The sequence below is a fragment of the Muscardinus avellanarius genome (assembly GCF_963383645.1).
Source record: "Muscardinus avellanarius genome assembly, chromosome: 2".
Classification (NCBI taxonomy): Eukaryota; Metazoa; Chordata; class Mammalia; order Rodentia; family Gliridae; genus Muscardinus; species Muscardinus avellanarius.
Window position 1 is genome coordinate 165,710,963 of NC_137787.1, and position 14,593 is coordinate 165,725,555.

General features: G+C 33.8%; 1 protein-coding gene across 5 annotated transcripts in view; it reads right to left on the reverse strand.

Moving 5' to 3' along the window:
* Nucleotides 1-14,593, reverse strand: part of DACH1 (dachshund family transcription factor 1) — a gene marked incomplete at both ends in the record, with an annotated part of 402,920 nt that overhangs the window by 36,908 nt on the left and 351,419 nt on the right. For all 5 annotated transcript variants that reach the window (XM_080688907.1, XM_080688905.1, XM_080688906.1 and 2 more), the window contains one exon: nucleotides 7,157-7,308. In XM_080688907.1, coding sequence (XP_080545033.1) covers nucleotides 7,157-7,308 — 152 coding nt within the window. The remainder of the gene's footprint in view (nucleotides 1-7,156; nucleotides 7,309-14,593) is intronic.

Below are 14,593 nucleotides of genomic sequence, written 5' to 3' on the forward strand. Positions count from 1 at the left end.
GAAGAAAATCTGGCTGAAATTTTTCTGCATGTAGTTATCTGACATGGTTTGTGTATTGCTGTGTGCTGCTGGCTGTGTCCCCACTCTCTCTAGGAGTCTCCCCACACTCCAGCCAGAACACACTGACTACAGTGGTTTTCTTTTTATTCCTCAATCCCATAGTTCCTTTCTGCCCCAAGGTCCTGGCTCCTTCTGTTCCTCTCCTGAATCCTTTTCCTCTATATCTTTAGAAGGCCTAACCCCTTTCATCTTTGCTCAATGACATCTTCCAATAAAGGCCTTCTCTTACCACGGAATTTAGAACCTCCCTCCAAAATGTACTTTGTTGCTTCTTTCTCAAATTGTTGATTGCAGTTATCATTATGTAGTACTGTCCCATATTTATTTGCTTACTGATTTATGTTGTGTCTTTTCCACTGAAATATAAGCTTTCTGAGACAGAAATATTTTCTGATAGTTAGGAGCACTGTCCCCAATACCCAGAGAGTGTCTACTATACAGTAGATTTTATATATTTCATGAAATAGAAATTATAAAAGTTCTATTTTTTGAAATATGTCATATATTTAAGAGATACAAAACATAGTAGCTCAGTAGTATGCTATTTTTCTAAAAGCCATTCAAGATGGTCCTAATACTCTGAGAATACCTTTTAGGAAACTCTTTGACAGATTATAATTTTTAAAAAAGCATATAGTGTATACAATATTTATTCATGCAATTAATTATAAACATGTTACATAACATTTGATTTATTGAGTGCTTTCTAAAATATAGCATTATTTTGACTTTTTTTTTTGCAGTACTGGGGATGGAACTCAGGCTAATTCTATCTTCAAGTTATACCCCCAGCCCTATTTTTATCTTTATTTTTGAAACAGGGTCTCACTGAGTTGCAAAGGGCCTCACTAAGTAGCTGAGGCTGTCTGCGAACTGTGATTCTCCTGTCTCAACCTCCCAAATGCTGGGATTACAAGCGTGCGCTACCAAGCCCAGTTATTATTTTGAGATTTTTTGAAAACAAGATCCTGAGAATATTTTCAACATAGAAAAAACATTCTACAAGTTTTCTCTGTTAAGATCCTTTGGACAAAGTTACTAGTAAAAATTAGAGCTAAAAATTCTACCTCCATAAATTCAACAATACAAAATGCTATTTGAAGTAAAAATGAAAATGTCTCTTGCCCTGATTTGTGACTAACACAGTCTGGTATTTTCAATTGAAATTATAAATAAGATAGGAGTTGTTGTCATTTGAAGATGTGACTCCTTTGCAAGAGTCCATATGAGTGACCTGAATCAGAAATTTTAACTCCAGCTTCATCTGCAAGCCCCAAAGAGATGTCACCTCTCTTCAGTCTACTAGTGTGGCTTTCAATATTGTCATAAGTCCTGTTTATTTTCTCTTAAAAAAACATATATAAATCGTTTTCTATTTGTTAGACCTAACCCTGAATTTCCTGGTACAATTCTTCTGATACAAAACAAGCTAGAGAAGGACTTCTATGTGACAGTTTATCCCTCCCTTCTTCTTTTTTCTTTTTTTTTTGTAGTTTAACAATAAAACATAGTTGCTAAAGAAACTGCCATCTTAATTCAGCAACATTCCTGTATATGTTTCTTCTTCATCAGGAACAAACAATTAGTAACAAATGAAAGAGATCATTACATCAAGTGCCCTTTTAGATCACCCCAATTAAAACTTTAGTTTAGCTGTATTTTAATTCTAAGATACCAAATTCTAATTTTCTGCTCTGATTGCTCTTGTTGACTTATCTTTGAAAGATGTACTCGCTGTGCAATGTCTAGAGATTATTTAGCAAGATGCCAATGTTGGCACCACTTAATGTGTTGATTGGTTGTATTATCAGTAGCTGTTTAAAATAAATTACTATTAAACTATTATTGTCCTTGGCTGACAAAACACAATATTTTGGTGTTCTTTAAATATGAAACAATTGTGATGAATAAACATGTTGAATAATGTTGAACTGCAATTCTAATTTGTGCAATTTTATACTAATATTTGTTAGTAAAGAATCAAGTTGCTGAGAGCATTTATGTTTTCTTTTTGTTATAATTGTTCCTAATGTGCCTAATGGTAATACATTACCTATTCCTGCTGATTATGTCTGAAAAAATATTAGCTTTTAGGATCCAATACCCTCTAGGGACTACTTATAAGCTATATAAAATTAAATTTAATTTTTTGACTTTAAATCAGTGCACATCAGTAGGAGTCCAGAGTGAGCAAAAATTCTGCACTAGAGCCAAACTGGTGCATATGCAAAAGTGTGTTATTGCCAGTGACAGCTCTGCTGCAAAAGGAAAAAAAATACAAAAATACAGAAAACCGATTAAACTTCACTGCAGCAGGGGTCTGGGCAAAAGCAATAGAATGTGGTGTTGACAACATCGACAAATCATTAGAACCCCACTGGAGCCATCGGTGGTAATAATACATTCAGATTTGGGTAGTTTCTGTCAGTTTTTCAGGGAGATGGTGTGCAAAGGCCACACTAAATGCTTGATCTCACTTGGACATGCAGTCTCTAACAAAATGCCGTGACAACAATGTGAATTACAGTAAAAGATAATAGGTTAAAACAGGGCTTTTCTCCACGGGGAGTTAGTTCAGTTCTCAGGACTTTGGAGTGGGATAATGATGGTTCAAAAGAAATACACTGTAAGCTTAGAGTAGAGCACAGCAATGGTAAAAGGCAGTGGTTGATTGGCCTCAGATTCACATTCCACACATGGACCATAATGGTACTTTATGTTTCCTAAAATCATCTATCTTATAAATTTGTTATTTTCATGATTTTTGAGAAAATCATGAGCTTATTTTTTTGTGTGTGGTACTGCAGGTTGAACCCAGAGGCTCTCTATCATTGAGTTAAACCCCTAACCTGTTTTATTTTTTGTTACTCTGTGATCTGGGAAAGTTGCCAAGGCTGCCCTCAAACTTGTAATCCTCTTGTCTCAGCCTCCCAGTTACCAGGATTTTTGAGTATGTAATTGCACCCTGTTTGAAATGTTTTTCTTTTTCTTTTTTAAAATATAGACACCGCAACTGACTTACCAATGTGTCTACACTGGTAAAAAGTATACCTGCCTGTGGTGTGGTGTGGTGGCACATGCCTATAATGGCAATACTTGGGAGGCTGAGACAGGATTATAGGTTCACAGTCAGTTTCAGCAAATTAGGAAGACTCTCAGCCTCTTGGCTAGACCAAGACACTGTTTTTAAAAAAAATACGAAAACAGAGCTGTGATTGCTGGGCATGATGGTGCACCTGTAATCCCAGTACGTAGGAGGTTGAGAGAGGAGGATCATAAATTCAACGACAGTGAGACTCTCAGCAACCTAGCAAGACATTCTTTCAAACAAAAATAAATAGTGCTGGGATTGTTAACTCAGAGGTGGAATACCCTGGGTTTTATTCCCGGTGCCACCAAAAAAAGTTTATCTGCCTATACAAGAAGACTGCAAGCAATACTGGTACAAATGAGCCATTTCTTGATATTTTAATTAGATCCAAGAGGAAAAATTTATTTGGCCACATTTATATTATTTGCAAATATATTTTAGAATCAGAAAACAAATAAGGTTCTTTGAGTGCTACTGAATTTTATGTGACAAAATCTCCTCAATAACCCGCTGGTTCTAATGAGAAGAAAATTCGTGAGTTGAACAAGACTTTAGTTCTAATTACAAAAACAAAAATGTTTCTCTATATGCTATCCTTTACTGTAGATATATAGTATCACTTACAATAAAAAAAATCAAATGTCGGGTATAGCTCTATTAGTTAATAAATATCTACTGCCTAAATTTTTACATATATAGCATTTTCTATATGTGTTTCTTTTAAAGCAGAAAAAACAACATTTATTAAAATATATTTTTAATAACAGTAAGCAGTGGACATCTTTAGTAATAATTACAAACAATAATTAAGAATTATCAAATTATATCATGAAACTAAATTATCTGCTATTTTAACAATAACACTTATTTTTTCTGGTACTAGATTTGACCACAGGGATGTTCTACCTCTGAGCTACACCCCTAACTCATTTTCTTGGAAATAAGGATTCACTATGTTGCTGAGAGTGCCTTCGAACCTATGACCTTCCTGTCTCAGCCTCCCAAGTACCTGGATTACAGGCGTGTGCCACCACGCCCAATAACAGCAAAAACACTTCAGGCACATTATTTAGAATGATACTTTTGGCCAGTAATTCTAATAAAAATAAAATATTTCAAAGTAAACATGGAGTTTTAGACTTGCTACCCAAAAAGTAGGTTACCATTGTGGCTAGAAAGCAGAAAACACCATTAAATATAATTGAAACGACAAAGGAAATTGAGGTAGGCAGACTGCAATTACTCAAATTAGAATTTAGACAGCAAACTCATTTATATTGTTTGCCTAATAAGCCAGGGTCATGACTGTTTAAACATTCTACACAATCCCTCAAATATTACCATTACTCAATAAGTGTGGCAATAATAAGAATTAGCATCTATGACCTTTTCTAAAATGATGTGAAATCATTTCTGACCATAAATCCAGATAATATGTTGGTAAATATGTGTTTGTATACACATATGTATGTATGTATTTGTGTATGTGTGTATACATATATATAAACAATTTTAATCTATAGTTTATCTTAGGTATACAATATGTATATATATATGTGTGTGTGTGTATATATATATACATATATATATATATAATTTATACCTACAAATATGTAATGTCTACATCTACATCTACACAAATGTATATGTAAGATTTAGGTGGGCAGCCATAATTTATCTTTGGTTCTAGCATTCCTATTGTGGGTTTTCTAACTTTATCAACTAAGATCCTTGTCACTTAGCACTAGAAATAAATAATTTCATTTGTCTTGACTATTATCATTAACTCTTACTAAAAATATGCCTTCAAGGCTTATTGTTGGAAAAGAGAGTATATCAGGTCTAGAGCCACTTTAATGAGTATATTTTTTTACTTAGGCTCTCTGCAACTTAATGAGACCCTGTTTCAAAATAAAGAAAAAATGGGGCTGGGAATATGGCTCAGAGGTAGAATGCCCTTGGGTTCAATCCCTGATACCACAAAAATAAATGAATACATACATACATACATACATACATACATACATACATATATACATTTTTGTCTACAAATTTGAAAAAAAATATTCTCTGGTAAGAAAGAAAGCAAAAAGAAATATTGAAATGTTATCTTTATGTTATCAAAAGCTTGGTATCAGACAAATGAAACTGTTATGTGAGATTATCATTGTTAATTTTGGATAAGTTGCTATAATAATAGATGTCAACCACTAAGCCAAGCATGGGAAGGAGGGATGGGGAGAGAATGGGGTGGGGATCGGGTGGGGTGGGGGCTGACTGGGCGATATGTGCATGTATGTCTACAAAAGTTTGTATCCCACTATGATGTATGAATACAGTGCACCAATTTAAAAAAAATAAATAAAGTCGGCATTTTCTTCTCTTTTCACTCCTTAAAATAAATAGTTGGGATTGGTGTGGGTAGCATTCTTGTTTTCTGTACTAGGGATTGAAGCCAGGTATACCCTACCACTGGGATATACCCCTAGTCCTTTTATTTTTATTTTAAAACAGGGGATCACTAAGTTGCCCAAACTTGTCGAGAATCTGCAATCCTCCTTTCTCAGCCTCCCAAGTACTGGAATTCCAGGCCTGTGCCATAGCGCCCGGTTATGTATAGGAGTCTTTGGTTTTAAAATCCCTGACATAGAGTGTGTTGAAGAACACTCTCAGTCTGTCAATTTTGACTTAGTGATGTGGTGGCCACATAGAATGGGAAGGTTCTTGTGTAAACCCACTCTTCAGATGAGTGTACTGGGTGACACCGATGAAACAAAAAAATGTTTTCTGTGCAGAAATTTAAATTCTCACTTGTCTGGTTAAAGAGTTCTTAGTGAAGGGACAAATAGCTCTTTTCTTTATTTCATATGGACTTGTATACTTAAGAAAATGAGTTGTGCTCTGAAAGCTTTTAACAAAAGAGAAAATTACCGAAAGCTTTACCTCATATTTAAAAAAAAACAATACTATTGGTGAAATCTTTGAAAAAGTGTCTCACGTTTACTTTTAAATATAATTGATTATTTAGCCAAGTTGAGGTTAGACCGATGACTCATTTCAATTACTGACACATAAAACCTTAACGTTGAATACAGTTCTGAAGACTCTAATTACATTAGTATTAAAATGCTATATTAATAGATGAGAAGATATGTTACATTAAAGGCCTTCTGTTATATCCTTGGAGAGGTAAATAAAATTAATTACATTTCTACTGGGACAAAGTTTAATATGAAGGAAATATGTGCAGAAAAATATCACTGAGTCGGCTGAATAACTTCTCCAAATATAGAGAAAATCTCCATCTGGGGTCCACGTGATCACTTCATGTGTGGGCAAGAAAATCATGTTTTCTTCTACTCTGAACATTCTTATTATCTTGGCTTTATGTGCTATGTTATTGTAAACTGTAAGTATTTTTGATTCATAATGTACTGTATGTAAAATATACATCCTGAAGACCACATAGGATTTCCGTGGAAAGTTTTGTATAGCTTTTTGAAGTCTATTCTTTGAAGAAACTCTGTTGCCTAAAACAAACTTATTTATAAAAGAAGGGATTTCTTGGATTCTTCTATATTAGACATATTTAAAATGACTAAACATATCATTTCCTCACCAGAAGGCCAGCAGTTTAAAATATCTAAATATTTATTAGAACTGGCGTGCTGTCATTTACTAAATCAGACAAACTTAAACAGTTAAATTTGTCCCATTAGGAGGCAATAAAGGGAACATTTGGGCAGAAAAATTTTTTGTGTGTCTTTTTGTTTTTTTAATGTTCAGGGCATTTTCGTCCCAGTTTTTTAACATACATGCTGAAGTGTTTTTGTCAGCCAATTTGGTTTGTGTAGCAAGTTTAAAGTCTAAATTTCTGTGAAAAGTTTAATATCATGGCGTAGCTTATATCATGAATGGATTAAGCTGGAGTACAGCGCAAGTAGGGAAGAAAATCTACCTTTGAGTGTTCCGTGTTGCTTTCTTCCAGACTGTAAAAAGGCCTACCTGTATATTAGTCAGAAGGGTCTCTATGGAAGACAATCCATCAGGAAACAGAAAAGGAGATGGAAAACCTGGAGGTAGCGGCTGTCCATGCCCAGTTAGAGAAAGTTTGTCAAGGCTGTCTCTTGCGGTTGGTGTAGAAAGCGGGGTCTCATCTGTATGTGATTGAAACAAAAATATAGAACAAGTTACGCTTGTCTGTTTTTATTAGACCTCAGTAATGGCTTCCCTAGTGGTTTCCAGAACATTTATTGCAAATTGGTTCCTGCTATCAGGAGAAAATGCTTTCTGCTGAATTTTCTTTAATGAAAAAGCTGTGGAGATACAACAAGATAACATTAATGAGTAACTTTATAAGCCTTTTAAATGCAGTCTCTAATGAGACTGAGTTTACAGTGCCATAGAATCTTTTTAAAACAAATATTATCTCATATATAGTTGTGATAATATATTCAGACTGACTTTATGGGCACCTTCCCAATTATCTCATTTTAGTTTGTTCTGTTTGGATTGACAATAGAATATTTCTAGAGCTTTGTAGAAGAGAAATGCTTTGTATATCAGGATGTTTCTTTCTCAATTAACCCTTTCTTTATTTCAACGATTTGTTTAAATGTATTCTCAAAACTTGCAAAAGAATCAACATTTAAAATGTTTCATTTCACATCTGAAAGAAAAAACTAGAGTCCAAATGCATTATTGTTAAATTATAGCTGAATTATTCACAGTCTTTAAAGGTAAAGGTCTAATTCTTCGAGCATCTTTATCTTCATATTAAAGAGCTATTGTTTTATCCATGAAAAAAGTATCTGAAAAAAGGAGTAATAAAACACAACTTCCATAACAATATTTAGAAAATCAGGTAAAGAACCCTCTAAGATGAATTAATCTTTTTATTAAATATTCCTCAATCTTTTAAGCAATTTAGATGAATGCCTGAATACAGATTCTTTTCGCCCACAGTGAAATCTTTTTATTCAGTTGTCTATTATTTAATCATTTTTGCAGTTTCTTGTGAGATAGTTTCAACTTATGGCTTATTATAGTTTCTTTTAACCACAGAGAGGATTTTATTCAGGGCAGAATTCTCAATTTTATAAATATTTTTATATTTCACCCCAGGAAAATTAATCAGAGCAATGTATTTGCACAGCCCTGATAGTATCTCCCAATTTTGCAAGTGGCTAAAAACTTCAACACACTTTCCTTATGCTTATAATTTGATTTCACTCTTCCCCACGAACATTCTTTTCTTTTTCATTACAACACTTAACCACACGACACGTTTTCCAATTACCTCTCTCTGGGGCAGAAATATTATAGAAGCTGCCTCACTTGCCCGTCCCTCACGAATGCCAGAACAAGTCAGATTCGTCTCCCTCACCTTTCAGCATTTCTAGTTAATGAGCCAAAGGGAAGAAAGGCTGAGGAGGGAAGGACACAATGCTTCCTATTTACTGTTCTCCTCACCCTCTGGCTCCTCTGCAGTTTCGCCTTCCACTCGCTCCTCTATTAACTTACTGACAGATGATCTGAGGCAGGAGGTACTAGAAAGAGAACCCTAGTAAGCAACTAAAGTAGGACTCAGGGTGTCACCATTTTTTTTTTTCTACATTTGTCACCAGGGTTACAGAAAGACTGTGGTGCAGGGTAAGGCAACTGCATGGTTAATGTGAGCAAGGTGATCTTGGACACCAGTTACCTGGCTATCATAAATTATTCCTCAAGCCAAGGTTGCCAGTGTTTTCTCATCATAGCTTTGAAAAGCTGCTTGTTAAACATCTATGTGCATGTGAAATTGTTTAAGAGTGGAGAGCAATATTTTTTGATCAGCATCACCTTAGCTGTCACTTGCTAAAAAAAATGTGGCTTAATAGATCATGGGGATCATAATTGCTTGTCTCTTGAAGAAAAGCATAGAACCAGATGACCACCTGAGTTTGCACTCAGCTGTAGCTTCTGTGACTCCACTAAAGACCGTCCCACAATGAGAGAAAAAATGTATATGTACATATACACACATACATTTGATTCTAAGTTCTGTCGTCCTGTGGTTACATCACTTAATTTCATAAATTTGTGCTGAGCTATACTTGCCTCTTCTGTGAATTAAATCATTAAATCACTCATGATGCCTTAATTCACATAACCAATATTTATTGCAAACAAACAGTGCGCTGGTTACTAAAGGTGGAATGCAAGATGCACAAACAGATCGCCGTAAGAGGCTCATGTAGACTAGAGTCACTTAATTGTTAAAGCCATATTTCTTATAGTTAGCAATTCTTTTGCCACCTACTATCACTACTCCTTTAGACACTGATTATTCCAGGAAAAGATTAAAGTTTTCTGTGTATATGTCTGCCTGTGTACATGCATGTGTGCCTGTTATTTTCGTTTCCTTTTTCTTTTTTCTGCTATTGCTTCAACGGGATGCCATGTTGATTCTCAGGGCTCCACTTAGGAGAATGGACTATCATTTGGCCAAATTATTTGAGTGCATTCATTAATTTATCATTTCACATAGTTGCTACTCAAGGCCACTTTAATTCACTATACAGGTAAGACAATAAAATATAGGGAGGACTGACTATTTAAAAACGGGGTGAGGAATGTTCTTAAGATCAAAACACATTTTCTACAGAAAGACAAACAAACTAATCAAATTTCAAACAAGCCAAAAATATTCTTTTGGGCCTTCAGACTCTATTATCTGAGAAAAACTTGTCATTTCACAGCAATTAACATCATAGGAAGCCTCCTTTACTTCTTCCTACAAAGATTGTAAAGTTGAGATCATGGTTCTTGCTTTTTAAATAAAAGTGACCTTTGATATCCTAAATGTTCTAAGAAGATTAAAGCAAAAGTTTGAGAGGCCAGAAAATGTGGTGGTTTTGACATCACATAGTCTCTACTTCAAAGTGTGAGTGATGATAAAGCAAAAATTCACAAAATACCTTATTTTGGTTTGATGTAACTACACAGTTTTTTAAGTTTATCCTTTAAGAAAGTTGGCTTGTAAGATGTCATGATTGGTGTGAGCAGTTGTTATACTACTGTCAATGTAATATATTTGTTTTTAATGTTTTATTTTAAATCATTTTAACCTAATAGAAAAATGCAAGGATTATATAAGGAGCTTCCTTATACTTCTATAGTGTGTTGAATGAACATCATCAATATATATATATATATATATATATATATATATATATATATATATATTCACAAAATATACATACATATATACATACATACATATTATACATATGTGTGTGTGTGTGTGTGTGTGTAATTCTGGGAATTTAGTAATGCATTTTGTTTGCATATCTGGTTTGTTCCCACTCTAGGCACAGATGTAATTAAAGATCTTCAGATGAGATTATCCTGGTTTGGAGAGACCCTAAATTTAATGACAAATGTCCTTAGAAGACAAATGCAGAGGGAGACTTGAACAAGACATAAGAAAGATACACAGAAAAGAAGGAGGCCTAGTGAAGAAGAGTCAGATACTAGGATTTTTTTTTTTTTTTTGCAGCCAGTCAATGGGTGCTAGTTCTATAGATGAGTTGTTATTTTTAATTTCGTAAAAGAATAGTTATTAACTTTAAAGTATTTTTGTGTTTTTAATTCAGCTACAGGGAACTACAGTGATTTTTCTAAAGAATACAAAAGCACATGTTATAATTTAACAAATGACTTCATTTTATGATCAGAATAATTACTGATTAACATTTTAATAATTATATAACAAATATGTGGACAATGATAGCAGCATATAATCAATTAGAATAATAGACAAGGGAACATAAAAATGAAAGAGAAAGAATACTTTAAAAACTCTAAAATGAATAAAAGATGAAAAAAAGATACTTTATTTTCCCATCTCCTCGTTTCATGATTCTTCTCACATTTTAAGTCACTTTTTAATAAGTGACCATCAGTAAGATTGATGCCTCTGTAGGACAAGCTTTTTTCCTCACCAATCTTATCACACATAACAATTTAGCAGGATATCCTAAGGAACAATGATGTTTAAAAAAATAATAGGCCTCTACTTTTAAAATGTTTTCTTTCCTGTTAATAAAATCTAACTCGGTTGTTATTTTCATAGCTAATTCCTTTGGGTTTTAATTATATATTCTTTCAAGTGTGTGTGTTTCTGTGTGTGTGTGTGTGTGTGTGTGTGTGTGTGTAATATCTTTTAGCATATCTTAGGTTCCAAGTACAAAAATACTTAATCAGTCACCTTTAGAAATATATACATTACAAGAAGATTCAGGATTCAGATTTATTCATTTCAGTGTGAAACAGTATTATTATTAAAATAGAAAAAAATTTCATTTTGGTGTTCATAAGATATTTGGAAGTTTGCATGAAAACTGCATTTATAAACTAGCAAAATAAAAAAGTTGACATAAATTCTAGATGATATGGAACTTTCCATTCAGAAGTGAAAAACTATTCATAAAATTATGAATTGTCTTTGCTGTTTGAATAAACTTTTATCATAAATGTATAAATAGGTACATTTATAATTATTTTTTAACTCAGACAATTTTTTACCTGGAGGAGAAGCATGGATAATTTAAAAATTAAGGATTGGTGCTTAGAAAAAAACATTGGAAAATTATATACCGGCATAAGACACAGATCATAACTTCAGTGCTGACTCATTCCTACTCTAGGCACTCTGGGTTTAATTTGACAAGAGAAAGTAATAATACAGTTGAATAATATGACCCTCAAATGTAATCTCAGGTCAGAAAATGGTCATGGAATTTAGTTTCTGTTTTCTTCTCCTCAGAAAATAAAGAATTCAGACACAGCACATTAAAATTTATAGACATGACTTTCATGTACTTTCTAATAGGTCTAAAACAGCTAGGGGTACCCTGGAATAAGACTTATTGCATATATTTATCTTAAGCCCTTAAGTTGATTTTTATGGACATTTTTTATAAAAACTCTACTACAATCCTATGTATGATACATCTATGGTAAAATGCAAAGCAAAGCAAAGCATGCTAGATCCAGAGTGTGAGGTCTGATTCTGGCTCTACCAAGTTCTAGAAAATTTTAGAGCCACAAAACCATACCTCACATCACAGGAGACTCATTTGGTTTTTTAATTAAAAAAGATTACAAAAGTTTTATTTTAATTCCAATTAAATTATGTGTGTCAAAATACTTGGTAAAATATAAAATATCACATTAATGTAAAGTATGTATAAATGAATAAAAAAATAACCAAATCTATTAAAAGTTTTATTTTGGAAAATTGGCTTCAGTGTGTCATGAAGGAAATCCTGTTCTTGTACCCAGCACCTGTAGTTTTTATATTATTTCTCTTGGAAAAGCCTGTGATAAAGACATATCAAGCTGATAATAGAATTATTTCTCCATACATCAGTTGCCTTATATGCATTAACCTTGAGTTAGTTTGGTGAACAGTTAAAATTAACTATGATAGATATAAATTGAGAAAGGGCAAAAGGGTATGTACCAGTTCATGAACTCCTCTTCAGGCAGCCCAACCTGGAGGAATTCATGTTGTCTTACAAAGGAAGAAATCAGTACAGGTTTTATAGACATAAACTGCAAGGAACATAAAACCACTCATGATGCTTTGTGGATATACTTAAGGCACCATTAGAACTATGGATTTCAAGTCTGGATAAATAAAGAAAAGACTTGATATGGGAAGAAGAATATTGCCATTATATGTTTGGCAGGACACTGGAGATTTGCTAAAAATTACATCAAGCTTACAGTTTTAATGCACACAGCATTTATTGCACTTATTACATGTAACTGCCATCTATAATCAGTGGTTCCTAATTTTTAAGTAGTTCACCTTTAAGAGACTGATATAAGTTTGAAACCAGTTTCAGATGGAGAGAGAACATAACTATCGCTAAGTTATACCACAAAAAGTAAACATTTATTAATTTCTGTTGAAAGCATATGTGATTCAAAAGGTGGAACAATACAGAATGAAGAAATGAGAAGACTCTACCTTTCTTGAAGTAATAACACATCCATGCTAGGAGAGCTAAAAATACTTTGCATTGGGAAACCACCATATATATTACAGAGCAATTTCCCAGACAGGATCTCCGGTTAGGAGAAAGTTCTAGGAAGACTTTAAAGATGTATGCAATTGTAATCTCAATAAGGTTATATGCCAAAAGAATAATTCAAATGGCACCCAATTGGTTAGTTAGAAAAATAACAGGTTATATATAAGTGATATGAATTGAGAGGGGATAGAAAAAAGTAAAATATTATAGAAAGAGAAGGAGACTGAATTGGGGGAAAAGACTAAAACAGGGTGAAGCCAAGAGTTTTCATGAGGAAGTGAGCCAATGATAACAGCTAAAGAAAATAAGGGAGGGGGAGACAGATGGGTTGAAGACTAGCCTCAGCAACCTAGCAAGACCCTTTCTCAAAACAAAAAAAAAAAAAAAAAAATAGGGCTGAGGTGTAGCTCATAGGTAGAAAGGCCTTGAGTTCAATACATGTTAACACACACACAGACACAGACACACACACAGACACAGACACACAAACACACATGTGTATTTATAAAATAAAGCATAGTTGCTACCATTATTCTCAAGGATAATCTTAAATCTTTAGCTATTCTACATGTATAGTCTACATGTATATTCCAAAGATCCAGAGAAGAAAATTGTGAGATGAAGTTCCATATTAATATTTGCAAACTGGCTTTGACAGCCAAGTCAGCAGAGAGAACTAGTACACAGGTATCTGTGAGTGATTTTTTTTTTTTATTTCTTCCACCAATTGGAATTTCCTGGCAGAAGTGAAATGGCATCAAAGCATTAAACACACACACACACACACACACACACACACACACACACACACACACGCACACACACACACACACACAGATTTAACTTTTAGTATTTTGGATTGCTTTCAACTCTGCTTATTTCTTAAAGTATTAAGGCATAATTGTTTAAGCTGGTATCACCTCTGTTGAAAGACCCACTTGGTTGACCTTTCTGTCTCATCCACGACCTCTCTGCTGATACTGCAAGTGGATATGGGAAAGCATTTATTGAAAGCAACGTAGCAGACATGGTTATATTTCCTAGGCTGATGTTTTGCATATCTGCACAGTAGGGCCATTAAGGGCTCTAAGAGCACAACGGAAACAATTATAACATTTGTTTTTAGATGACTGACTCAGGACATGTACACTGGGCTTTATATAGAAACTGTTTTTGTTTTATTAAGGGACTGTTTGCCTGTTAGTGATAACATCATTAAAAATAAATGAAAGGGGGGCTGAAAAAATGCTTCCCCAAAGCAGAAACCTAATTAAAGGTGATATGCCTGCTACAATGCTTTTTTCAGGACTCAGAAATAGAACAAGGCTAGTTCTTTCTCATTTTTATAAGGCCCAAA